The sequence below is a fragment of the Cynocephalus volans genome, chromosome 3 (genome assembly GCF_027409185.1).
Source record: "Cynocephalus volans isolate mCynVol1 chromosome 3, mCynVol1.pri, whole genome shotgun sequence".
In the NCBI taxonomy this organism is placed as follows: domain Eukaryota; kingdom Metazoa; phylum Chordata; class Mammalia; order Dermoptera; family Cynocephalidae; genus Cynocephalus; species Cynocephalus volans.
In genome coordinates, this window is record NC_084462.1 from 109,838,360 (window position 1) to 109,864,255 (window position 25,896).

At 50.3% G+C, this 25,896-nt stretch overlaps 1 protein-coding gene across 2 annotated transcripts; it reads left to right on the top strand.

The window, feature by feature from the left end:
- Positions 1 to 9,726: 9,726 nt before the first annotated feature.
- On the top strand, positions 9,727 to 18,735 carry NFATC4 (nuclear factor of activated T cells 4). 2 transcript variants are annotated; one of them, XM_063090453.1, is made up of 10 exons: positions 9,727 to 9,841; positions 10,892 to 11,987; positions 13,726 to 13,888; positions 14,480 to 14,679; positions 15,004 to 15,176; positions 15,635 to 15,775; positions 16,731 to 16,786; positions 17,052 to 17,178; positions 17,372 to 17,953; positions 18,668 to 18,735. In XM_063090453.1, the coding sequence occupies exons 1-10, from the start codon at positions 9,742 to 9,744 to the stop codon at positions 18,733 to 18,735; spliced, it is 2,706 nt and encodes a 901-aa protein (XP_062946523.1). In that variant the 5' UTR covers positions 9,727 to 9,741. The 2 variants fall into 2 exon arrangements, with proteins under 2 accessions (XP_062946523.1, XP_062946524.1); XM_063090454.1 differs by having other exon boundaries at positions 17,372 to 17,632.
- The last annotated feature ends 7,161 nt before the right edge of the window (positions 18,736 to 25,896 follow it).

The following is a 25,896-nucleotide window of genomic DNA, read 5'->3' on the forward strand; positions in this document are numbered from 1 at the left end:
AAGTGAGGACCCAGAGTGGTAGATAGGTTCGTATGCACCAAAACTTCAGGGAATATGTGAGGTATTTGGAATTGGATATGGGGTGCATACTGGGAAAAAGGAAATGAGACTTTTTTTCACATTCCAGCAAGACAAACTAGATTAGATTCTGAGGGACGAGTTAGCAGTTCCTATAGAACAATTTAAATGTGATGAGGAATGTAGGATTTTAGGATCAGATTTTTGATTCTAATTGCATTGGATACCTAAAGGTGGAAGAATAAAAATTTTAGAACACAGAATATTCACCTCAAAGCCCAGAAAATAAATAAATAAATAAAGCACTGTTGCATGCATCCTTCTCTCAGCAGATGTCAGACATAAACTGAATTCGGAAACTGATCTTGCAAGTTGTTGAACTGCAGATAAGTTTACAGACTGACCAAGTTTCTGCAGTGAAAGTAAAAATAATGATCTGGAAAAAGATCAGCATCTTGATAATCCAAATATGGCTATAAAAAAAGAATGATAAGTTTTGGGAAAACCCAAACCCAAAATATTTGATATATTTTTCACTGTGTCCATCTTGCAGTGGAGAGAGTCTGCTTTGCTATTCCCACTTGCTGTACTTCAGCTCCTTAGGCTCATTCTCTGACTAGGAAGAAACAAAGGGTGAGAAGCGAAAACATCAAAGTAAATCAGAATGCAGGAATTTTCTAAGGCAAAATCAGGGGAATTCTATGTGAAATTTAATGTATGTGATCATAAATTTAATTAGATCATATATTTTATACAAAAAGATGAACATAATTTTAGATTGGACCAAATTAATTGCAATAATGATGTCTTAGTCCATTTTCTGTCCCTTATAACAGAATACTGCATAAATACTGCACAATCTATAAAGAAACAAAATTTATTTCTCACAGTGTTGGAGGCTGGGAAGTCTGAAGTTGAGGGGATGCATCTGGTGAGGGCCTTGTTTTTGGTGGGGACTCTCTGCAGAGCCCTGAGGCAGTGCAGGGTATTACATGGAGAGAGGGATAACATGCTCTCTTCCTCTCTTCATAAAGCCACCAGTCTACTCCCATGACAACCCATGAATCCATTAACTCACTAATCCATGAATGGATGAATCCATTCATGAGGGCAGAGGCCCCACGGTCCAATCATTTTCTAACAGCCGCACCTCTCAACACTGCCACATCAAGGATTTAAGCTTCAACATGAGCTTTGGAGGGGAGAAATATTCAAATCATAGCAAATGGTCTACAATGTATATTGCAAATGCTTTGCCCACAAAAAAAGCCCTACATCTGTCATTTTAAATGTCTCGATGGTCTTGCTCTTTGCCTGATGATTCAGGGGAAGCATAGTCATTGCTGACACTAAGACCTGAGAGAAAAGTGTCCCTGGTCACAGAGTGAGGACTCCAAATAGTTGCCATAGACAACAACACAGACAGCATCCCTAAAATAGGATAACAAAGAATATCATAGAGCTGTTTTGTTTTAACCATGAAAAGAACTTGTTTTGATCTGTGTAATAAATAATGAGAATAATCACATAGTAAGTCAAGAATATCCCCTATTAGAGGAAAGAGATAACATGGGTAATTGAAATCTACAGATAATTCCCAAATCCCATTTCTCTAGTTTGCAGAGGCAAACTCCAACAGCCTTTCTTCCCATCTTCCTTAATAATAAAACCTGGCATTTTTAGTAGACTTGTGTTCACTTGGAATAAACACATGTCCTAGCCTTTCTTGCAGCTACATGTATGGCCATGTGACAACCAGATTCTGGCCAATTGGAAGTAAAGATAAGTGGTGTGAGGAGGGAGAGGGTGTGCCATTCTTCTGCTCTTCTTCTTGCTGGTGTAAATATGGATGTGATGCTACACGGCCCTCTTCCTTACAGCGGAAGGCTAAGGATAGTCCAGAAGCGAGGTAGTTAGAGCTTGAGATCCTGATGGTCATGGAGCTGCCATACTAGGACTGAGTGCCTACCTGCAGAGCCTTTACATGAGAGAGAAATGGTCTTCCGCCTCATTTAAGCCATTAATATTTCAGGTTTTTTTTTTTTTTTTTTTAAAGATGACCGGTAAGGGGATCTCAACCCTTGGCTTGGTGTTGTCAGCACCACACTCAGCTAGTGAGCCAACTGGCCATCCCTATATAGGATCCGAACCCATGGCCTTGGTGTTATCAGCACCACCTCTCCCGAGTAAGCCACGGGCCGGCCCAATTATTTCAGGTTTTTATGTCATTGAACAGCCAAGTCTAATTCTAATGGATGCATCTAGTTATTTAAACACCATCTTTTACCAACTCTTCAATCAGTCAGCAACTACCTTCTATCCTTTTTATCCCAGAGCCCAGCATGGTGTATGGCATGTAACAGATGCCCAATGAATGTGAGAGACTGAATATACAAGTGGATAATGGCTATACCATCTATAAAAATAGAACTCCGACCCACAACCTGCAGGAATTAGCCCAGAATACCAACCTACTATCTTCAGTGACCAACCCAGGAAGCCAGGCTAATACCTATAAAGCAGACTTGTAGGAAGTTAGACCACTATCTCTAGCAACCAGCCCAGGAAGCCAAACAATAATCCCTGTAACAATCTGTTCCAAACAGCCAGGACTTGATTACTAACTGACAGCTTCCCTAATTTTTGTCCCTTCCAGCTCAGGACCAAACAGACACAGGCAAATAAACATCCCTACCCAATCACAGAGGATGCCCCACTTCTAGTTAGCCCACCTACAGCTTCTCCAGGCCAACAGTGTCCTATCAGAGCACAGCTGAAGTCTTCCCTTTTTAATCTTTCCCACTCCTCTTCCTTTGATTCTGTGCCAACATGCAAGTGATGGTGGCTGACTTCCTTGCTATAGCATGCTCTGAATAGTCTTTGCCTGTTCTCATTTGGTTGGTCTTCATTTGTTTCCACAAATGTTTTTTAAGTAGATCACAAATAAAAAGTAAAGGAATTTAGTAGATAAATAAGACAAAGTTCTCCTTAGAGAATTTACATTCAAGTGGGGTATACAGACATTAAGCAAGTACTTACACAGTTATCTTATTACAATTGGGATGTGTGTTATGAATGATATGAGAATGCTATGAGACTGTAACTGAGATCTAGAGATGAGTAGAAGTTAGTCAGGCAAGAAGGGTTGTGTGGGAAGAGAGACCCAGACAGGAGGAACAATATCTGCAAAGTACTGGAAGCAGGAAGGACTTGGTATATAACAGGAATTGAAAACGTCCAGCACCATGAAGAGACTGTGCCTTGAACCCTGCTGACTAGTCCCCAGAACCACTTTGGTTCCCATCCTTCCTGAAGCCTCAGGCTCCTTTTCTTTTAGTTCTATGAGCTCTCCTTTCAATGTATTCCTTTTCTGCTTAAGTTATATGAAGTCAGTTTCTGTTGCTTCCAAGCAAATATCTCTTATTGATACATTTCTTTTGTTACATCTCCTGAATTATTAGTTATTTTTAAGCTGTCTTATTATTATAAAGCTTTTCACGTATTTACGTCTTATCTCCCAATTAAATAGAATGTACTTTGAAGGAGCCACTGAGTTTGGGGGTGACTTTTTATACAGCATTTGCTCAGGCTTGAAGTCCAGGATCCAGGTGATGAGGTCTGGCCTCTTGAGTCTGACTTGGTACCACAATGAGATGGGACTTGAGGGTCTTGCAGGGAGGGGATGAGAAGGGGAGAGATGTGTATTGTTATGACCGGAGGGGTTTTCCAAAGATGGTTGTGTGTACGATGTGTTTATCCCATTCTACATGCTCTTCTTACAGTGTATCTGTTATTACTTCCATCTTGAGGTGAGGGTCTCTTTTCTTGCCCCTGATTCTGGCCAGGAGCTTGTGACTGCCCTGACCAATGGAGTACACTTATGTGAATTTCAAGGCTAGGTCATAAAAAGGATGTACCTTCTGCTTGGATCTTTTCTCTCTGTCTCTGTCTCTGTCTCTCGATGCTTGCCATGTTGCAAGGAAGCCCAAGCCTTGTGGGACAGTCACGTGTATGTGGTACAGGTCTAGCTAAACTCTCAGCCAACAGTCCACATCAATGGCTAGACATGATGATTTTAGCTCCCAGCCTTTGAGTTCTCCACCAGACATTGCAGAGCAGATAGAAGGCTTTCTCACTGTACCCTGTCTGAATTTCTTACTCATAGAAACCATGAGAGATAATTAATGATCATTGTGGTTTGAAGCCACAAAGTTTTGGGAGTGATTTGTTGTGCAGTAATAGATAACAAATACCTTATATGATAACTTGGAATGTTTATTTGTGTTTAAAATTTTTCAACTGAGACACTTGAAGGCTATTAGCTTCAATTCTGGAGAAACAAAGACATATTGCAATTTCTGGAATTTATTGTGAAATAGGACTTTTATGAATCTTGTCAATCTCATCCTCAGCTTTCAGATTTTTTTTTCAAGAAATTTATACATCTGTTGCTTCATGTGAAGAAAATTTTCAAAATTAAAATTAATATTCAGTCATAAAAAGGAATGAAGTACTGATACGTACTACAACATGGATGAACTTTGGAAACATTATGTAAGTGAAAGAAGCCAGACACAAAAAGCCACATATTGTATGATTCTATTTATATGAAATTTCCAGAATAGGTGGACTCGCAGAGACAGAAAGTGGCTGGCCAGTTAGCTCATTTAGTTAGAGTGCAGCCTTATAACACCAAGAACATGGATTTGGATCCCCATATTGACCAGCTGCCAAAAAAGAAAAAAAAAAAAAAAAAAAAAAAGAAAGAAAGAAAGAAATTGTGGATCATAGAGACAGAAAATAGGTAAGTGTTTCCAGAGGTTGAGGGAAAGGGAGAATGTACAGTGACTACTAATAGGCATGGGGTTTCTTTTGGGGATGATAAAAATGACCAAGAATTAGTTATACTCATAGTGATAGTCATGCAACGTTGTGAATATATCACCAAACTGTACACTTAAAAGAGTAAATTTTATGGTATGTAAATGATATCTCAATAAAAAATTAAAATCATTAAAAACTTTTCTTTGATTAACTAAGAGTGAGCTAGATCAACAAATCTGTCTACACCATCTGTTGAAGGAAGATGCATATGTGAAGATCAATTTTGACAAAGCTACTGACAAATTTGCAAAAGTTGACTCAAAACAGAAATTGTAATATTGTTCATTCCTGTGATAGACCAATATGAGATGTTTTTCCTTTTTAAAAAACAAAGTGTGTTAATATAATTGCAACTATTAACCCATTACTTGTTTCCTTTCTTGTACTGTAATATTACAGATATATGTATGGTATTATTATACATATGAGGTCAATATAAGAAAGTTTTTACTCTCTACATGTCTTTTCTGCCCATTGTTATTATATTTCATGTCATGATTAATACCGAAAACATTTTTTTCTTTTTTTTTTTTTTTTTTTTTTTTTTTGTCTTTTTCGTGACCGGCACTCAGCCAGTGAGTGCACCGGCCATTCCTATATAGGATCCGAACCCGCGGCGGGAGCGTCGCCGCGCTGCTAGCGCAGCACACTACCGAGTGCGCCACAGGCTCGGCCGAAAACATTTTTTCTTATAGAGAAGGCTTTAAAAATGATAAGCTCTAGTTGTCAAATATGTAAGGTATGCCACTGGTGTTAGATATTGTTATTGAGAGTTTGTCAGAAAAAAAATCAGTCTAAACTGGGATGGCAACAAAGGGAATGGAAAGGAAGTATATACATACTGCCGGAGTAAAACTGGTAGGTCTCTACCTATCAATTATGGGGCAATAAGAGAAAGATGTCAAGGACGAAATATATTTTCAGCCTGATAAAAAGTGGCAATTCTTGGGGGCATGGCTTATATGTACCCAATGCCTAGAACTGCCTCTGAATATAGAGGTTTCTTTTTCTATTTTTTTGTTTTGTGGCTGGCCGGTATGGGGACCCAGACCCTTGACCTTGGTGTTATAACATTGTGCTCTCCCCAACTGAGCTAACCGGCTCAGTTTCTTAAAACCCTAAAGGTTTCTTAATACATATCTTTTCTTTGAATGAGTGATCTTGTGTAGGATACTTGCCTCACATACTCTCCATCCATCTTTTTATTCCAGCTATTGCTATGGCAACCATTTGCCGCTGTCCCTTGACAGTACCTGGTCCCAGCTACAGCCCCTGTCTTTTGACTTTTGCCCACGGGCTTCTTTGCTGCAGCCTTGTGGCACACCGGCTATGCGGATACTTGTGTAAACCTGCAAGAGTGAGCTAATTTACACTTACAAGGCAACTTTCGACATGGTGGATGGGAGCCAGAGGGTAAATACTCCCCTGTTTTGTCTCTTCAATCACATTTTGTATGGCTTCACAGAAGTGGGATGATGTTCCCATCGCTCAGAGTGGTGACTGGTTCAACATCACACCATTGGGGGCCGGCCCGTGGCTCACTCGGGAGAGTGCGGTGCTGATAACACCAAGGCCCGGGGTTCGGGTCCCATATACGGATGGCCGGTTCGCTCACTGGCTGAGCGTGGTGCTGACAACACCAAGTCAAGGGTTAAGATCCCCTTACCGGTCATCTTTAAAAAAAAAAAAAAAAAAAAAATCACACCATTGGATGGCCTTTCCCTCTTTCCCAGTTTCATTCTTTCCAGTCTTCCACTTCTGGCTTTTGTGATTACTTTCCACTATAAACTACCTGCATCTTGTCAGGCTCTACTTTTTCAGGGAGCCAAACCTAAAACAGATTCCTATGTAAAATGTGGTGTAGTAAATTAGCACCGGACAAGGACCCTGGTTTCCAGATCTAACTCTGTTACTAACCTGATTTGTGAAAAGTCATTTTACTTTACCAGCCGAAAAGGTGGGCGCTTTGATCACCATTTTCGGATGCATGTGTACTTACAGGAGATCTCCAAGCCATTTGTTAACTGAGAAAAATAAAAAAACAAGTAAAATGCTTGTAGCTAGAATGCATATGGCTTGTGCATCAAGAGTATGTGTGTGTACATATATGTTAGTAAATGCATGTTAGTAATAAAATGGTGGGTTATCATGGTTTGCTACATATTTTTGTATGGCTTAAATCGTTTACAAGAATGCATCTTGTGTGACTAAAAAAAAAAAAAAATCAATTTCAAAGGTTGTTGCATCATTCTTGTTAAAGTGCAGAGCAAGAGGCAAAGCGGGCCACAAACCAAGGTAAGAAAGCAGAGCTGAGCTCAGGTGTGCGCTAGAGGGCAGCGGAGCTAAGACCAAGGCAAGGTGGCACGAGAAACCGAGAAACTAGGGAGGAAGGGCGGTGGGTCTTTGTGGTCGCTAGGGGGCAGGAGTGTAGGGCAACCTAAACCTGCAGCTTCCCGCTCTTCCCAAGCCTCCAATGCCAGGCAGGATATTTCAGAAGTCATATGTTCCATCCCTCTGCCGCAGCCCAGACCGATTGGAGGGTTTTCAGAATCGAGGGGGTGCCCCCCCCCCGTAGACCTTTGAGCGGTCTCTGGGCTCTTTTGTACTATATTTGCGCTAAGAAGCTCTCCCCCTGCTCCCGCCACCCCCCACTCCCCAACACCCGTAGAGGGGAAATTGAGTCACTGGGAAGAGAGGTCAGAGTCACCGGGGGAATGAGGGCGGACGCCAGCCCTCAGGGCCTTCCAGATGCTAGCAGGAGGGGGAGGGTTCTCCAGGAAAACAAAGAGGGGTGAGAGGCGGAGGCAGTTGGCTGGGCAGGAGTGGAGCCAGACACATGGAGAAACGCTGCCCAGGATCAAAGGAAATATGACATTTGAAAAGAATGTGCGCGTCTGCTGGTGCTGCGCCCGGGGGTGGGGGTGGGGGTGGGGGCGGGGTCTCGGGGTCCCTACCCCTGCCCTTCTCGCCCCCGCCTCCCAGCTCCCCTGCCCCTCTCTTAGATGCAGGCTGGGTGATGGTCTCGAGGTGTTCCTTGCTCCCCCTTCCGGTGTCTCTTTCCCTCCTTTATTTCCGAGATGAAGCTGGAAGGGAAATGTAACCTGAGGAGACCAACCAAAGGAAAAAAAGACAAGAAAAATCAAACCAGGCCGCCTCCCCACTCGGCCTCGGAACATTCTTCTCTCCCCGCCGGCCTGGCTTCTTCTCCCCGCCCCTCCTGCGTCGCGGCCTTGGGCTGGGAGCCGGGGCAGCTCCGCACGTCACTGGGGTCCCCGGGGGCTGGGGGGGGTCCCCTGGGCGGGCCCGAGGGAGGACTGAAGGAGGGCGGGGAGAGGCCTCGGCTGCTGCGGAGCTCCGGCTGGCCGGGCCAGCCCTCCCCTGTTCCCCCGCCCCGCAGAGCCTGTTTCTCATTAGAGTAACGGGCGCGGTCCCCGCCCGGCTCCCGAGTGTTTGTAAACGTCTGACCCGAGGGCCGTCGCTTAACCCTTCAGACGCTGGGCTGCGGAGTCCCTGAGGGCGGAGGGATCTGGAGATGGAGGCTCACGGAGGCCTGTTAGAGAGGTCTGAGGCATGCCGCATGCGTGGGGCGAAATGGAAACCGCATCCGCGCCCTCAACACCTCCCGTCCGACTCGTGGATCTCCACCTAGCTCTTTCTCACTCGAGCCAGGCCCCTTCTGTGTCTGCCCTGCCTGGAAACTCCAGTCCGGGTCTTCCTTCCTCCCCCTGCCCAGGTGACAGGTGTCCAGCTCTGGGGGCCCACCAGGTCGCGAGACTCCGGGCCCCGACTAAACCTGGCCAGGATTTCTAGGAGAGCCGGAGCGGGCTGTCATAGGATCAGAGATTCATTCCAGACTACAGTTCTGGGGAGGAGGGGACCGACTTCCCGTGGAGGCAAATTAACGGCCCCTCTGAGTGGCTGGGACAAGGGCAGCGGCAAAGCCCGGCCTGGATCTACGCCCATCAGGGGCTGTGGGCCTTTGAATAGTTCCTCAACCCACGCTGGCTAGGACTGCTCGGAGAGGCATCCAGGCCGGCTAAATGTTCTTGACCTTTGGGAGACAGGGAGGGTTGCCGAGTGGAGACGCAGATTCAGCAAGGCAAAGGCTCCTCAAGTCCCAGGCAGGGACTTGGAAGGACTGGCCTTTTCCTCTTCAGAGCAGCCTAGAGCCACTCTGCACCCCAGAGCCCGTCTGGCCTCAAGCTTGGAGGGAAGGGGGAGGAGAGGTGGTCCTTCCTTGCTAAGATACTGGCTACACAAGTCTTCAGAACTTAAGGAAGGGTCTCCCGTGGGCCCTCTACACTGGGGGCCCAGGATGTGGCCCCTTTAAGGCGCTCGGACCCGGAGCCCCGAACTGAGACTAAGTGAGGGTGGGGGTGGGAGCTGGGCTCCCTGCGGGAAATGATTGTCACAACTGAGGGCCAATAGGCATCATTAGGGTCGTATCACGCTTGAGGACCGTTTTCCAATTCAGTTTTTTTTTTTTTGGGTTTTTTTTTTGGAGGGGGAGGGACTGGAGAGAGGACAGAGGGAGAGAGGGTGGGGGAGGACGAGGGGCGCGTGGTTTTCCCATCTCATCCCTGGAGGAGGGGCTGGAGCATCCCGGGCAGCCAATCAGGGACAGGCTGGGAGGGGGGGCCCCGCTTTGAAGAAGTTTGGGGGAAAAAAGTTTGGAAAAGTTTCTATAATAACGAGGGGGCGTCCGGAGGGAGGTGGCAGCGGCGGAGGAGGGGGCGTCTCAGAGAAAGGGAGGGAGGGAGCCACCCGGGTGAAGATACAGCAGCCTCCTGCGCTCCCCCCTCCCACCCAGGCCGGGACCCGGGGGCTCTGGCCGGATCCATGGGGGCAGCGAGCTGCGAGGATGAGGAGCTGGAATTTAAGCTGGTGTTCGGGGAGGAAAAGGAGGCCCCCCCGCTGGGCGCGGGGGGGTCGGGGGAAGGTCAGTGCGGGGCTGGGAGGGGGTCTTGGGCTCAGTGAGAGACGGGCCCGGGATCCTGAGTCTGGGGAATTTAGGGCAGCGAGCCTGGGGTGGGGGATGAGGAGTTCAGAAGTTGAGGGGAGTTGGGGGGCTCGCTGGTCTGCAGAAGTGAGGCTGGGGGCCGGGGCACCACTTTCTCCTTTTTAGGTCGTGACTGGGGTGGGGGTGGGGGTGCCGTTGGCTGCGCGCCGCCTCCCGGCTGGGCCGCCTGTCACTGAAATGGGGGGGTGGGTGGGAACGGCGGCCCCCAGACCCCGGGGCGCCTCCAGGGGAAGGGGAGGTTCAGCCCTGGAGCTTGCCCCTTGTGGACCGAGCCGGGTCCAGCAGACGGGACGCCCGGGGCCGGGGGCGCTCTCAGACCGCGCCAGGGCGCCCCTCCCCCTCCCGCGTCTGGCCGCAATGAGAGGCAGATGGCGGGGACCGAGCCGGGGGCGGTGGCCGCCGCTCGCACGGAATCCGCGCTGCCCGCTGTCCCCCTCCCCCCGGCGGGGACCGCATCACCCCCTCGGCCGAACCCCCGCCCCCAGATTGGGGGTAGCAAGGGAGGAGCCGCCTCCCCTCGTCACCACCGTCCTGGCCCCCCTCCCTTGGCCACGGTTGCGATGGCAACTGAGGCGCCTGCCAGCGCCGTTTGGGGGTTTGGGAACCGCTGCTAATTGGGTTCATGTGTGAGTCGCCCCCAGCCCAGCCCAGCGCCTGGCTAAACACGCCTCTAGGCCCGGCTCCAGCCCCTGTGGACCCACCTCCCTCACCTTAAGACCCGCCCCCTCTGGTACCCCAGGTCCCATGGTCGGGAGCTCAGAGCGTGCGGTTCTCAGAGCGGGAAAAGGCCTGGCACGCTCCTCCATCTTCCGAGGTCCAACTTTGCTTTTGTCTGTGGCTCTGAAGGGCTCCTCAGAGCACGGAGGGGTGAGCGTAGCAGGACTTGGGGGCTGGCCTCTCAAGGAACCTAGACTTTTCACCTGCTTCTCTCTTTCCCCATCTTCTTCTGCCTCCCTCCCATTTTGACAGAACTGGACTCAGAGGATGCCCCGCCATGCTGCCGTCTGGCCCTCGGGGAGCCCCCTCTCTATGGGGCTGCCCCTATTGGTATTCCCCGACCTCCACCCTCTCGGCCTGGCATGCACTCGCCACCACCGCGCCCAGCCCCCTCACCTGGCACCTGGGAGAGCCAGCCTGCCCGGTCAGTGAGGTTGGGGGGACCAGGAGGGAGTGCTGGGGGTGCTGGAGGTGGCCGTGTTCTTGAATGTCCCAGCATCCGCATCACCTCCATCTCTCCCACGCCTGACCCACCGGCCCCGCTGGAAGACAACCCTGATGCCTGGGGGGATGGCTCTCCCAGAGATTACCCCCCACCAGAAGGCTTTGGAGGCTACCGAGAGGCAGGGGGCCAGGGCGGGGGAGCCTTCTTCAGCCCGAGCCCTGGCAGCAGCAGCCTGTCCTCGTGGAGCTTCTTCTCTGATGCCTCGGATGAGGCAGCCCTATATGCAGCCTGCGATGAGGTGGAGTCTGAGCTAAATGAGGCGGCCTCCCGTTTTGGCCTGGGATCCCCACTGCCCTCACCCCGGGCCTCCCCTAGGCCATGGACTCCTGAGGATCCCTGGAACCTGTACGGTCCAAGCCCCGGAGGCCGGGGGCCGGAGGATAGCTGGCTACTCCTCAGCGCTCCAGGACCCACCCCAGCCTCCCCCAGGCCTGCCTCTCCATGTGGCAAGCGACGCTATTCAAGCTCGGGAACCCCATCTTCAGCCTCTCCAGCTCTGTCCCGCCGTGGCAGCCTAGGGGAAGAGGGGCCTGAGCCACCTCCACCACCCCCATTGCCTACGGCCCGGGACCCTGGCTCCCCTTGTCCCTTTGACTACGTGGGGGCCCCACCAGCTGAGAGCATCCCCCAGAAGACCCGGCGGACTTCCAGTGAGCAGGCAGTGGCCCTGCCTCGGTCCGAGGAGCCTGCCCCATGCAATGGGAAGCTGCCCTTGGGAGCAGAGGAAGCTATGGCTCCTCCTGGGGGTCCCCGGAAGGAGGTGGCTGGCATGGACTACCTGGCGGTGCCCTCCCCACTTGCTTGGTCCAAGGCCCGGATTGGGGGACACAGCCCCATCTTCAGGTGAGGGTTGCGCCTGGCACCACAGCTCTCTCCTGCCATCCTACTGGGGGAGCAGGAAGATCAAAGGATGGGTTTGAAGAAAGATCCTAGTTCTGTGTCCTCCGCATTTCAAAAGAGAATCTGCAGCCAGCAAGGCAGCTGCCACCTACCTGGTTTTAAGGAGAATTAGAAAAAACACCCTCCCTCTGGACTGATGGTTTGCAAAAGGGCAATAGCTCCCTGGGGGCCAATTAGAAAAAGGGGTCCTGCAGTTTTAGAAGGACCAAGTACGTAAAGGAGGAGTTCCTCTAGGCTGCCCCCCATCCCCAGTTCTTCATTGGCAGGTGGCTGGGTGTGGAACTTGTGCTGGGTTTCAGCCTTCCACTTGGGCTCTTTAGACAGGTGCCAACCCTACATTCTACTGCAGGAAGTCCCCTTTCTCTAACCTTTAATTTCTAAGGTCTGACCTAGTGGCTGAGTATAGTTTTTTTCTTTTTTTTTTTCCTAAAGATGACTGGTAAGGGGATCTTAACCCATGACTTGGTGTTGTCAGCACCACACTCTTCCAAGTGAGCCGACCAGCCATTCCTATATAGGGATCCGAACCTGTGGCCTTGGTGTTATCAGCACCACACTCTCCCAAGTGAGCCATGGGCCAGCCCTTGAGTATAGTTTCTAATTTGAATAAAATAACAAGTCAAAGAATTTATATTAAAACTTTCTATTTTTCTACCCCCTTCACTCTCAGAGAACCCTACCCATTTCAATAATCCTAAACCTTGAGATATCAGACTAATCCGGTTCCATCCAGAAAAGTTACTAGGGGAAAGAAACCCTAACACTAGTTCCCAGGGTTCCCATAGGGCAGGGTTTCTCAACCTCAGTACTATTGATATTTTGAGCAGGATATTTCTTTGTTGTGTGCATCTGTGCTGGCCATTGCAGAACGGTTAGCAGCATCTCTGGCTTTTATCCATTAGGTACTAGTAGCACCCTCTCCTCTAGTTATGACAGTCAAAATGTCCCCAGACATTGCCAAATATCACCTGGTGGGGTGGGGTGGGGGGGATTATCAGTTGAGATACACTGGCCTAGCATATCTGGGAGCACAATAAAGGAAACGTTGTCCCATCTGAAACCCCTTAGCTCTCTGGAACTCTACCAATCCAGACCCAACTAGTGGAAAGGGAGCTGGCCTGGGAGCAGAATGTGCTCAGTCCTAGGTTCTGTCAGTAACTGCTGGCCTCAGTTTCTTTATTTGTAAAACAGAGGAGTTCATGTCTGAGGTCTTTTCTGGTCTGGGGCAGCACTTCTTTACTTTCCTCTTCCCATCCAGGTCTGGGGGTTAGGAGGGGCTTGGGGTTCCTCTGTATCCAGGTGAAGCCTCTCTACCCCAAACTCTCTGCTTACAGCCAGGAAGAAGGGATCTCAGGCCTGTTGTCATCTTCCACACCTTCATTTCTAAGGGCTCTGTCCCGTATCTCCCCTTGCTTCTGGTTTTTATTTTTTATTTTTATTTTTTTGGCGGCTGGCCGGTATAGGGATCCAAACCCTTGCTGAACCTTTGACCTTCGTGTTATAACACTGCCCTCTAACCAACTGAGCCAAGCTGCCAGCCCCTTCTGGGCTTTTAGACATCTTTATTTCTGCTGTGATTTTCTTTCTCCCACACCCACAACTGCCCTTCCCTCACAGATCCAGCATGGTCCCGCCTCGTGTCTGAGGCTGCAGATGATCACTGCTCTTCTCTCCCACCCAGGACCTCTGCCCTACCCCCCCTGGACTGGCCTCTGCCCAACCAGTATGAGCAGCTGGAGCTGAGGATCGAGGTGCAGCCTAGAGCCCACCATCGGGCTCACTACGAGACAGAGGGCAGCCGTGGAGCTGTCAAAGCTGCCCCTGGTGGTCACCCCGTAGTCAAGGTAAAGCTCAGAGGGCAGGCCTGATATCCTTTCTCCCTTCCCATCCCAGATTCCTGCAGATCCCTCCAGCTGTGCGGACCCATGGCACTGCCCTTTCCCACACTCCCTCTCAGCTCTGGCCCTGAAGGCAGCCTCAGGGAGAGGCTGGAGTTGGGGGAGGAGGGATGCATTTCAAGGACCCGGATATACTTTTTATTCTGCTGTCCTTCCACTCCCACTCAACTCATCCCATGGGACATCAGCCTCTTGTCTACTCTGGAAAATGGTGGCCTGCCAGATGTGGGGGAGGGTTTAGGCTGGGGCCAAAGGCCACTGGGACTTAGGTTTTCTCTATATTGAGTTGGGCCGGTCTCTCTTGGAAGCCCTTCCCCCTTTGCCCAGCCCAGTTTGGGCTTTATTCCAAGAACAACACTCTGAACTCCAGGCCACAGTTTCTACACAACTGGTGCCCCATTACCCCCAGGGAATCCCTTCCAGGACATCCTTCATCTTTCTCTATCTCCCACCCCATGGTGGACTGAAAATCCAGGGATGGATAAAGGATGAGACACTGGGGATTTCAATTAGGTGGCCTCTGTCTCCCTCTGTAAGCTCCTAGGCTACAGTGAGAAGCCACTGACCCTACAGATGTTCATCGGCACTGCAGATGAAAGGAACCTGCGGCCTCATGCCTTCTATCAGGTGCACCGTATCACAGGCAAGATGGTGGCCACGGCCAGCTACGAAGCTGTAGTTAGTGGTACGAAGGTGTTGGAGATGACCCTGCTCCCTGAGAACAACATGGCAGCCAAGTAAGTCCCCAATCAACTTTCCTCTGTCTGCAGGCTTTAGGACCAGCCTTCTCCATTGGGTCCGAGCTAGGCCCACTTCTTCCTTTTCCCAGAGGAACTAGACATCATCCCTAGGAGTCTATTTCAGGCCTTCTCACCACCTAGAATAAAACATTTGTGGCTGAGATCCCTCTGGAGAGGCCATCTCTGGGTTACAAATTGGCCCCCCTAGGCACCCACAGGTCATTCAGGGTTTTGGATAGAGGGCAGGGCTTTCCCTCTTTTAGGGATGTATCACTCTCTGGCTTTAGCCAGGAGGGCTTGCCATCCATTCTTTGCCTTTAGCATTGACTGTGCTGGAATCCTGAAGCTTCGGAATTCAGACATTGAGCTTCGGAAGGGTGAGACGGACATCGGGCGCAAAAACACACGTGTGCGGCTGGTGTTCCGGGTACACGTGCCCCAGGGCGGTGGGAAGGTCGTCTCGGTGCAGGCAGCATCGGTGCCCATCGAGTGCTGTGAGCAAAGAGGCCCTGGGCCACCTCTCTTTTCTGTGTGTCTATCTGTCTTCCCATCTCCTCTGCATAGTGTCCTGTGCCCTGTCTGTCCTGGGTAGCCCTATAGAGGACTACCATGCATGGAGGAGCAGAGGGGGTAGCATTCTAGTTTGCCCAGGCCACAGACTCTCTCTGGGCTGGCCCAGAGTGATCCTGTACTCTATCTGCCCCTGGGGTGTCCCTGTACACCTGTTTGGGTAACTCTCTGGCTTACCCTGTTCACTTTACTCTCTGCTCTAGGAGCTGCCCCTTACATGGTCTGTGTAACCCCATCAATACTGTTGGTTTATGTGTGTGTCTGCTCCTGAGAAGGGCTCCCCCAGGGCCCTGAGACAATTTTTCCAAAGAGGGTGGGGGCAGAGGAAGCTGTCCCCTCCATAACCAGCCCAGTCAGGCCTCTTCCTTGCACTGCTCCACAGCCCAGCGTTCAGCCCAGGAGCTGCCCCAGGTGGAGGCCTACAGCCCCAGTGCCTGCTCTGTGAGAGGAGGCGAGGAACTAGTACTGACTGGCTCCAATTTCCTGCCAGACTCCAAGGTGGTGTTCATTGAGAGGGGTCCTGGTGAGTACCCATCAGGGAGGGGAGGAGAGGGCAGGCAGGAGGCACTTGGAACTGGAAGGTGAAAGATCTCTGGCACTGTCACTAAACTAGCCAGATGAGCCTCAGTTTCCTTCCTTATCTGTAAAATGACAGACAGACTTCCTACTGTACTGCCTGCTTCCCATAGGGAGATGGGTGTGATAGCATTCTAAAATGTTGACTATGCTGAACAAATATAAGGAATACCCATTCTGGTAGGGGAAAAAAAAAAAGAAGTACACATTCTGCATATTTAAAAGGAGTCAGCTTTGAAATAATTTACCCCCATGTAGATAGGGCCTATGAAGAGAAGGGGAGAGGTGGCTTACACCTTTGCAGCTCCTGCCTGGGCCTCTCCTGAGTTATGGGCCTGGTGGCACAGCTATGATTACAAGATCCTGCAAGGTACCCCAAGAAGGAGCTGCAGGGGTGGATAAAGGAAGACTGAGCGTTCCAGTTACAGCCACTGACCTGAGGCCTTTGCCCTCCCCCATCCCTGCTCACAAAGAACCCCTGCTCCTATACCTAAATTTAGTACCTGGGGCCATGTCAGAGCATCTCTGCATCTTCAGAGGTCATGAGACTTGGAGGTCTCATTGCCTTCCTTCAAGTGAGGACCCTTTCTGACCAGAATTATCATGGAAGGGGATGTTTGGAGTTGGGTGGGAGGGGGTTCAGGAGTTGCTTCTGTCACTAACTCCCTCTGGTTCCTTGCTGGTCCATGATCTCAGTTTGCTTCCCTGTACTTTGGGGACAGTTTAAAACCCTGCCTCTTCCATTCAATTGAGTAAACATGCAGTGGGCTCCTCTGAGTGCCAGACCTTCTAGGGGCCTTCGGAATTTGGTCTTGGCTCTAGCAAGAGGGGAAATGGCAGGGGACTGGGGCAGGAGGCAGGGGCCCTGGAGTTGGGCTGGAGCTGTCTGTTCCCCTGCACAGATGGAAAGCTGCAGTGGGAGGAGGAGGCCACAGTGAACCGACTGCAGAGCAATGAGGTACTGACATTACTAGGGTATACACCTTGGGGGTGGGAGGTGACAGAAATCATAAAATTCTCTATTGGCTCCCCTTGCCCAGTATAGTGACCTATTCTTTTCTGGAGGAGGCAGTCTAGCCACTCTGGAAGGAGGTTGATCTCTAGGAAATGAACTTTGCTCCTTAGCAAATGGAAAAAGCTAGGGGGTAAAGTAGGTCCTTGGAAGGGCTGGGCTGAGCCTAGATCCCTGAGAGCTCCCTGCCTCATCTTCTGCTCTTTCCCAGGTGACGCTGACCCTGACTGTCCCTGAGTACAGCAATAAGCGTGTGTCCCGGCCAGTCCAGGTCTACTTCTATGTCTCCAATGGGCGGAGGAAGCGCAGTCCTACCCAGAGTTTCAAGTACCTGCCTGGTGAGCTCTAGGACAGCCCACGGCGGGGGTATAGGGATGTGGGGAACTAAGTCAGGGACAGAGGGACGTGGTACCCTCACTGTGAGGGACCAAGGGATGGGTGAGACCTGGGAAGGGAAGGTAGTTGGAAGGTTGCAGTGGGAAGACTGCAGACCTCTCACTGGCATGTCCTCCTGCTTCTCCACCTTTGCAGTGATCTTCAAGGAGGAGCCCCTACCGGATTCATCTCTCCGGGGCTTCCCTTCAGCATCGGGTCCCCCCTTTGGCACTGACATGGACTTCTCACCACCCAGGCCCCCCTTCCCCTCCTATCCCCATGAAGACCCTGCTTATGAGGCTTCTTACCTGTCAGAAGGCTTCCGCTATGGCACGCCCCCTCTGTACCCCCCAACGGGGCCCCCACCATCCTACAGACCCGGCCTGCGTATGTTACCTGAGACTGGGGTTACTACAGGTTGTGCCCGTCCACCTCCAGTTTCTTTCCTTCCCCGCCCCTTCCCTAGTGACCCATATGGAGGACGGGGCTCCTCTTTTCCTCTGGGGCTTCCATTCCCTCCTCCGGCCCCCTTTCGGCCTCCACTACCTTCGTCCCCACCTCTTGAAGGCCCCTTTCCTCCCCAGAGTGGTGTTCCTTCTCTATCTGCTGAGGGATACAATGAGGTAGGGCCAGGCTATGGCCCTGGGGAGGGGGCTCCGGAGCAGGAGAAATCCAGGGGTGGCTACAGCAGCGGATTCCGAGACAGTGTCCCTATCCAGGGTATCACGCTGGAGGAAGGTGGGTGTGGGACTGGGGGCTGTGAGTGTGAGCGTGTGTGAGAGATTGCTCTGCATGCTTGCTGAGGGCTGGAGCTTGGCTTCCCAGAGATTGGGTACCCTTGGTCTCTCAGGCCAGTTGGAGGGTCCCAGGAGGCAAGTTTTTGGTGCCTGTGGCCACCTGAATCCAGTTGATATAATTCTTAAGGGTGCATGGAGTATCTGCCCCAGCCTTTCTCTTGCCTCTCAGATCTAGAATTACTTTCAAGATCATTCCATCTAGCTCCCTCAATGTGCAGATATAGGCATCAGTTTCAGAGAGGCACAGTGATTTGCTGAGGGCTCAGTCAAGTGCATTTTCCCTTGCCTCAGCTTTCCCCTAAATATGGTGGCTGTGGCCAGGATTGGTGAGGAGCCTTCCTGTTTTGCCTCTTCCTTCCTCCCACTGGCTACACACACCTCCAGTCCTGCTGACACTGATTGACATGGCAGGCCAAGCCAGCTGGAAAGGGATGGGATGGGGACCTGGGAGTCCACATGGATGTAGTTGGGCAAGATTTGACTAGGACCAGGTGTCAAGACACCTTGGGGAAACTGGAGCCCAGTGAAAGAGAAGCCAGTGGAGGAGGAGCCTAGAGGCATCCTAGACTGGGGCCTGCCTGTAATGGACTGGGGATCTCTGGAAAAGGAGGGGACCTGCCCCTAGTCCAATCTCTCAACTGCCCCTCCTTTACAGTGAGTGAGATCATTGGCCGAGACCTGAGTGGCTTCCCTGCACCTCCTGGAGAAGAGCCTCCTGCCTGAACCATCACCTGGCAACCCCATCCCCGGCCTCAGCCCTGCCCATCTTCCCTCCTTCCTGGGGTGGTGGCTCCAGAAGCTTGGGGCCAACTCTGGCTCCTCGTTCTCCAGCTTCTGCCTGTTTCCCTGTCTTCTCTCCCCTCCACCAGCTGAAGTGTGGCCCCCAGGCCTGGTGCTGCTTTGAAGGGCTGGGGAAGGGAGAGTGTGGAGGACTGGGTTGGGAGTGGAAACTGAGGCCAGGTGCCAGAACTGACTGGAGTGAAGACGGTGTCTAGATTGTGTGCACGCCATGGTGCCAGGAGGCTGGGACAGGCTGATGGGTAATAAACTGCTCACTGACCAGTGCTTCAGGCTTTAGAGCTCTTTGGACAGGGATGGGGCAGCTGACATCAGCCCTGGCCCAAGAAGGCTGAGAAGTTGGAAAGAGATGGAGTGTGGCTGGGAACATTGCATCTGAAGGAGCTTCTCAGTAGAGTGGAGCTGGTGGGGTGGGTGAATGAAGGGCTCCAGAAGCTTCCTGGCTGGCACTGAGGGTGGGGGCCAGGACTTGAGTAGGCCTCTCCTCAGTTTCCTCCCTGGGGATCCAAATTCCTTTAGGAGCTTTGGGATGAGGCTCAGGGATCTGTGTTTTTTCAAGCTCCTTTGTCTTGCCACCACCCAGATGATTCTGATTTGTAGCCAAGGTGAGGAAACACTGGTCTAATCACTCTCTCATTTACAGAGGAAGAATCTGAGTTTCAGAGAGGGAAAGGGGCATGCCTAAGGTCACACAGCTAATCAACAGCAGGTTGAATGCTGCACTCCTGGGCTCCTGCCCCACTCAGATACCCTGACCCAGGAGGCCAAGCCCCTAAGGCTCATTTCCATGGAGTGAGGATGGGGTGAGGGAGAGCAGGCATGGGTCCATCCACTCTGGATTCTCCCACCCTTGGAGACTTTGAAAACATTCTGGAAAGGTCTGTGCTTCAGAGGTAGACTATGAAAAGCCAAGCAGCCTTTCCAGCAGCCCTGAATGCCACCTGCCCTGGGCTCATGGCACTGTATGAATTTCTGTCCTATCCTGCAAATACACCCATGCTTGCCTTCTCAGTAGTGGGTACATCCGTCACCACTGACAGGCCTGAGCTGGAAACCTGGTTCGTCCCCTGTCTTGATGGTCTATGAGGCCAAGTCCCCGGTGGGTTAGGGAAAGTCAGACCTTGTCTGCCTTGTTCACCTGGAACCTGGCACACAGTAGGCACTGAGTACAACTGGCTTGAGTTGGCCAGTCCCAGATGCAGGGGGCTGTACCCAAAAGACATTCAGGGAGTTAGTACTCGGGAAACTTGCCTCACCTCAAGGCTGGTGGGGCCTCTCTATGCCCAGTCAGTCCAGACAGTCCTGGCAAGTACCCAGGAGTGCAGGGTGGGCATGACAGAAGCTGGCTCTGAATTGAAGGACAGGAGAACCAGGGTGACCCCTGGCTTGTTGCAGTTTTGTAATTAATTTCCTATATCTTCCTGAACACAAACTGCTGCGAACCAAACTGACATCAAGTGATTAGTGCAGTGAGTCTTGCCTGCTCTTCAAAGATTCCCTCTAGCCTCCTACCAGAGTCATTAATCCGCAATCTCCATGTCAGAAGGGACCCTGGGACACATGTGTCATATCCAGCATTCTTCAGCTGCACCCCCAAGATCTCTGACAGAGGGTCGTTCAGCCTCAGTGTGGATGAGATGCTGTTGTGATGGGGACTCACTACGTCTCAAGGCAGACCATTTCATTTTCTGTCAGGCACTGCCATTCATTCATTGTCAGACATTATTGGGCAACTAAGTGAGAGCCAGTGGGTCCTGGAGGACTTCCTAGCCTCATGGGGCAACAACACGTAAACAGTTCAACAAGTAAACAACTCAACAGTTCAACCAGTAAGTATTTCTTGCACAGACAGTATGTCAGACCTTGGGGGATGTCAGTGAACAATTTTAATATGGGGTGCAGAGGAAACAGAGCAGAGGCACTCCATCCATCTGTGGAGGTTAGAGGGAGCTTCAGGGAGTGACTTCTAAACTGAGACCTGGAGAATGACTGGGAATTGGCCAGGCTGAGTACGGGGAGGGCAGGCCAGGCAGATGAGCACAATAGGCACAGTCTTGGAGGAAGGAGGCCAAGGAGGAAGGCTAGCAGATGGCAAGGGCGTGGCATGCTTGGAGAACTAGGGGAGGCCCAGCTTGGCGGGGCAGGTTAAATTCTGGAAGAAGGGGGGTGTAAGGAGGGACTAGAGAGAGAAGTAGGGGCTGGATTCTGAAGGGCCTTATAGCCTGCCAGGGAATTTAGAGTCACCCAAGGACTGTGGGAGCTCTCCCACCAGACAGTAGGCCTTAAGCTGGAGTGATGCAATACATTTGCCGTCCTTTTTCCTCACATTGGGCTCACATCTGCTTCCTTGTGAGCACTCTGCCAGGGGCTTGCTCTGCCCTCCAGGCCCACGCTGTACAGGCCTAACTCCCCTCCTTATGAGAATCCTGATGGGGGTTGGCCTCCTGGGGCCTTTGCAAGCTGTCATTCTGGGACTCCAGGGTCATTGTCTCTTCCCAGGATCCCTAAATATCTAGCTCCCTGAGTCTATAGTTGGGAGAGAGAAGAAAGAGCCTGGGTCTTTAGCTGATGCCAGAAAAGACCTTCTTGGCCAGGGTTTCTCAAAGTGTGGTCTGAAGATTTACTTGTATTTGAATCACTAAGGAGTCTTTTTGTTTTTTTTTTTTTTTTTTTATAAAGATGACCGGTAAGGGGATCTTAACCCTTGACTTGGTGTTGTCAGCACCACACTCAGCCAGTGAGCGAACCGGCCATCCATATATGGGAACCGAACCCGGGGCCTTGGTGTTATCAGCACCGCACTCTACCGAGTGAGCCACGGGCCGGCCCTTGTTTTTGTTTTTAATGCAGATTCCTAGCCAACCCCTGATCTAATCAGTTCTATTCTTGGGGCGCAGGGCCCAGGCATCCACATTTTGAAGGGTATTCTAGGTGATTCTTCAGCATAGGAAAGTTTAAGAACTAGAGTCATCTGCCAATTAAGTGTCATTCCTCCCCACTCCAGCCTTGAAAATAGCTCCCTGCCCCTTTCTCCAAGTCTTGTCTGGGCTGCCCTGGATGGAGGGTTGCCTGGAAAAGTGCACCCAGGGAAAAGGAAGGGCACACACATTCCTCATATTACAACTCATCCCTCCCCTCCCTAGCTCTATCCTGCTATTTAGATAATCTGAGGATGTCTCAGGCAAAGCCTGGAGCCCTGGTGCAGGAGCAGCTGACCTCAAAACTATTGAATCTCCTTCTCTGGCTGGAACTCTGGGCCTCCCAGATGCTTGGGGAGCGGCACATTGTTTAGCCTTCCAGTTGGGTTTTGGGCTTTGCTTGATATGGGTTCTGTGATGCCTCGGAGCCCACTGCAATACCTTCTAAGTTGTCATGGAGAAGAAGGCTACAGAGAAGGAGCATCTCATGTCTTCCTGGAAATTCCAGATGAGAGAGTGTACAGGGGTTTGGCTGCTTTGGGGGAGCCTGTTTTAGTGGCTTCAGTGTCTGTTCACTTAGCTAACTCCTCACAAAGTCCTGAATGGCCCCTGCTCTGTGCCAAGCCCTGTGCTAGACACTGAGGACACAAGCATCACACTGGAGCCTTGACCTTTGGGGTTGGACAATCCTGTCACTATTGGGAGAGGCCCTCCTACCTGGAGATGAGGTTGAAGTGGTTTGATCAGAGCTGTCTGAGAGACAGAAATGATATGTTGCTATGGAAATACTGGGAACCGAGCCCAAGGAAGGGGGTCAAAGAACATTTTACAGAGGTGGGCGATTTTGAGTGGGGTCCTAAAGGAGGAGTGGACATTTTCTGGGTAAACAAGGTAGAGATGAGAGAAGCAGTTGTGCCTGGGGGTTAAAGTATATAAAGGAAGCAACCAGACTTGAAATGCTTTAACAGATTGTGATAAGAAATGTGGCACGAGTTCTATGGATAACAGGGAGTCATTCACTCATTTGGTCAGGGGATCTACGTGTGTGTGTGTGTGTGTGTGTGTGTGTGTGTGTGTGTGTGTGTGTGTGTGTGTGTGTGATTTAAGATTTAGAAGCTGTATGAAGAGATAGTCGTAGGGAGACCAGAAAGAAGAGTTTTTCAGTAGTTCAGGCAAGAGAAGAGAGAAGTCTGGACTCTATCCACTGCTTAGCTCAGCTAAACAGGATGAGCTAAAGTGGAAGTCAAAGAACAGGAAGGGTCCTGGGCTGCTGTCCTAGCTCAGCCGACAACTATCTGTGTGATCTCTAGCATGTCACCATACCTAACCAGGCCCTAGGTGCCTCATCTGTAAATGTTATTGAGACCCTAGCATGCACCAGCCCCTGTGATAGGCCCTGGGGATAGACCAGTGGATGAGACATCCTCATGGGACTTAAAGTTTGACAGGCACTTACAGAACAATGTGTAATGGTGGGGAAGTACTGGGGACTTTGGGACCTCAGAGAAAGGGCACTTACCTATTCTGTCATTGCTTGTGTGTCTCTTGTAGTGATGGTAGATGACTGTGTTTTGAGATAACGCATTGGGTTCAGCCCTTATAGGGGGGAACAACACATTCTCTGAAAGAAACAGATATTCGCAATGCCAGTTCTACTGGAATAAAGAGCATCTAGGGGCAGGAAATGTGGATTTGTTACTCAGGCCTTCTTAGAGTTAGAAGAAGCGTCTCTCTATGCTCCTCTCTCTTGGTCCTGAACCCTGAGGTATCTCATTTTGGACTGTGTGTGTCCAAGTAGCCTCCACACAGTGAGGCAGGACCCTGGCAGGGCAGAAAGCCACGGGCCAAGGTTGGGCATGGTGGCAGCTCCGTGGCTGAGTGGCACTTCACTTTTATGTCTCTCTGAGTAATTCCTTTTAGTCCTTCCTGGATGTCTTAGTTTCCTAGGGCTGCAGTAAAAAAGCATTACAAACTGGGTGGCTTAAAGAAGCAGAAATTTATTGTGTCACAGTTCAGGAGGCCAGGAGTCTGAATTCAAGTTGCTGGCAGCGTTGGTTCCTTCTGGGGGCTCTGATGGAGAATCCGTTCCACACCTCTCTCCTAGCTTCTGATGGTTGCTGGCAATCTTTGGTGTTTCTTGGCTTCTAGAAGTATCACTCCAATCTCTGCCTTCGTTGTCATATGGCATTCTTCCCTGTGTCTCCACTGTGTCTCTGTGTCCAAATCTAGCTCTCCTTTCTCTTGTAAAGCTATGAGTCATTGGATGTAGGGCCCACCCTAATCCAGCATGACCTCATTTTAACTTGAAGACATCTGCAAAGACCCTGTTTCCAAATAAGCTCACATGTACAGGTACTGGAGGTTAGGACTTGAACATACCTCTCTTGGGGACCCAATTCAACACACTACACTGAGTTTCTTTCACAGTTTGGTCAATCATTCTGATCTCAGTTGTGCTACGGAAAGTTAAGTAAAGGTGCCTGTATTAGTCCGTTTCTGTTGCTTATAACAAAATACATGGAACTGGGTAATTTATGAAGAAAACAAAATTTACTGCTTACAGTCTCTGAGGCTAGGAAGTACAAAGTCCAGGGAACACATTTGGTGAAGGCCTTGTTGGTGGTAACAGTGAAGGAAGGGTATCACATTGAGAACTGGTGGAGCAGAGAGAGCCAAGAGACTAACCTCCTCATTCACTCTTCTTTTAAAGCCCTCTGAACCATGCCCATGACCACCATTTTTTTTTATTGGTTATAAATATTCATGGGGTATAAAGCTGGCTGTCACCACTTGTGCCCAAGATGTGATGGCCAGATCCATACTGGCAGCATGCTCATTACCACAAGTTGCAATTATATCCTGTGTCCCTCACCCAATTAACCCCTGACCTCCCTCCCCATCCCTCTTCCCCCCACTCCACTTTGTATCCTGGGGTCTGCTCTCTCCCTCTGCGAGTCCAATGCACCACTGTGGTCTTTTTTTCCTTCCTTCTTTCTCTCTTAGCTCCCACTTATGAGTGAGGACATGTGGTATTTATACCTCTGGGCTTTCATGACCACCATTTTTAATCCATTCACTAGGCATGGTCCTACAATTTAATCATCTCTTCATGGTCACACCTTTCAATTACCATAATAGGATTTCCCACTCTCAGCAGTTACAGTGGGGATTAAGTTTTGGGGGACATTCAACCCACAGCAGTGCCCATGTTTGGGCCCAAGTGGTGAAGCGGAGAGCATTGTCCTCCGGCGCCAGCTTGGTGGATGCAGCCATGATATGTGGGAGTCCCAAGGGAAAGGTGACTTTTAAAGGAGGGAAAAGTAAGAATTTTAAGGCTACCTCCTCAGGAGATTCTCCCTCTCCTACTGTCCTTGAACACTAGGTGTTCTTTTATTTGAGATGCTGGTTAATTGTAGGTTTACTTACAACTACATTTGCAAATTGTAGAGAGTTAACAGGATGAAAAAGGAGTTAGCCATTAAATGAGGATAAAGATTCTCAATGAGCATTAGTATATTCAAAGCTCTGAGGAGTCCTCCAGTAGATAAATCCCTTTACCTGTTTAATACAGTGTTTCTCAAATTTACTTAATCATAAAGCTCTGGTCTGTGGGACAATGCTATATTAGTTATCTACTCCTGTGTAACATATTACCCCAAAGCTCAGTGGCCTAAAACAACAATAAAAAATTATCTCTCATGGTTTCTGGAGGTCAGGAATTTGGGAGTGGCTTGGTGGAGCTGTTTTGGCTTGGAGTCTTTCATGAGGCTATAGTCATCTGAAGGCTTCGTGGAACCGAAGGATTCATTTTCTAGGTGGTCACTAACTTGGCTGGCGAGGTGGTGCTGGCTGTTGGTGGGAAGTCTCAGTTCTTCATTTCCTGGGCCTCTCCACAGGGCTGCTTGAGTGTCATCATGACATGGCAGTTTGCTTTCCCTAGTGTTAGCAATCCAAGAAGTCAAGGTGGAAACTGTATAACATAGCCTTGGAAGTTATACACTGTCACTTCCACCATACCCTGTTAGCCACACAGTTCAGCCCTGATTCAGTGTGGGAACACCAGTATGTGAGGATCATATGGGCATACTTTGAGGCTGAGTGCCACAAATATGAATATTCATTCATTCAGCAAATATTAACTAGTGCCTACTATATGCCAGGCACTGCT

Coding starts and splice junctions, on each gene's coding strand:
- NFATC4 (XM_063090453.1), top strand. CDS start 9,742: ATGGGGGCAGCGAGCTGCGAGGATGAGGAGCTGGAATTTAAGCTGGTG. Junction 11,988..13,725: donor GGACACAGCCCCATCTTCAG/GTGAGGGTTGCG, acceptor TCTCCCACCCAG/GACCTCTGCCCTACCCCCCC. Junction 13,889..14,479: donor GTGGTCACCCCGTAGTCAAG/GTAAAGCTCAGA, acceptor TCCCTCTGTAAG/CTCCTAGGCTACAGTGAGAA.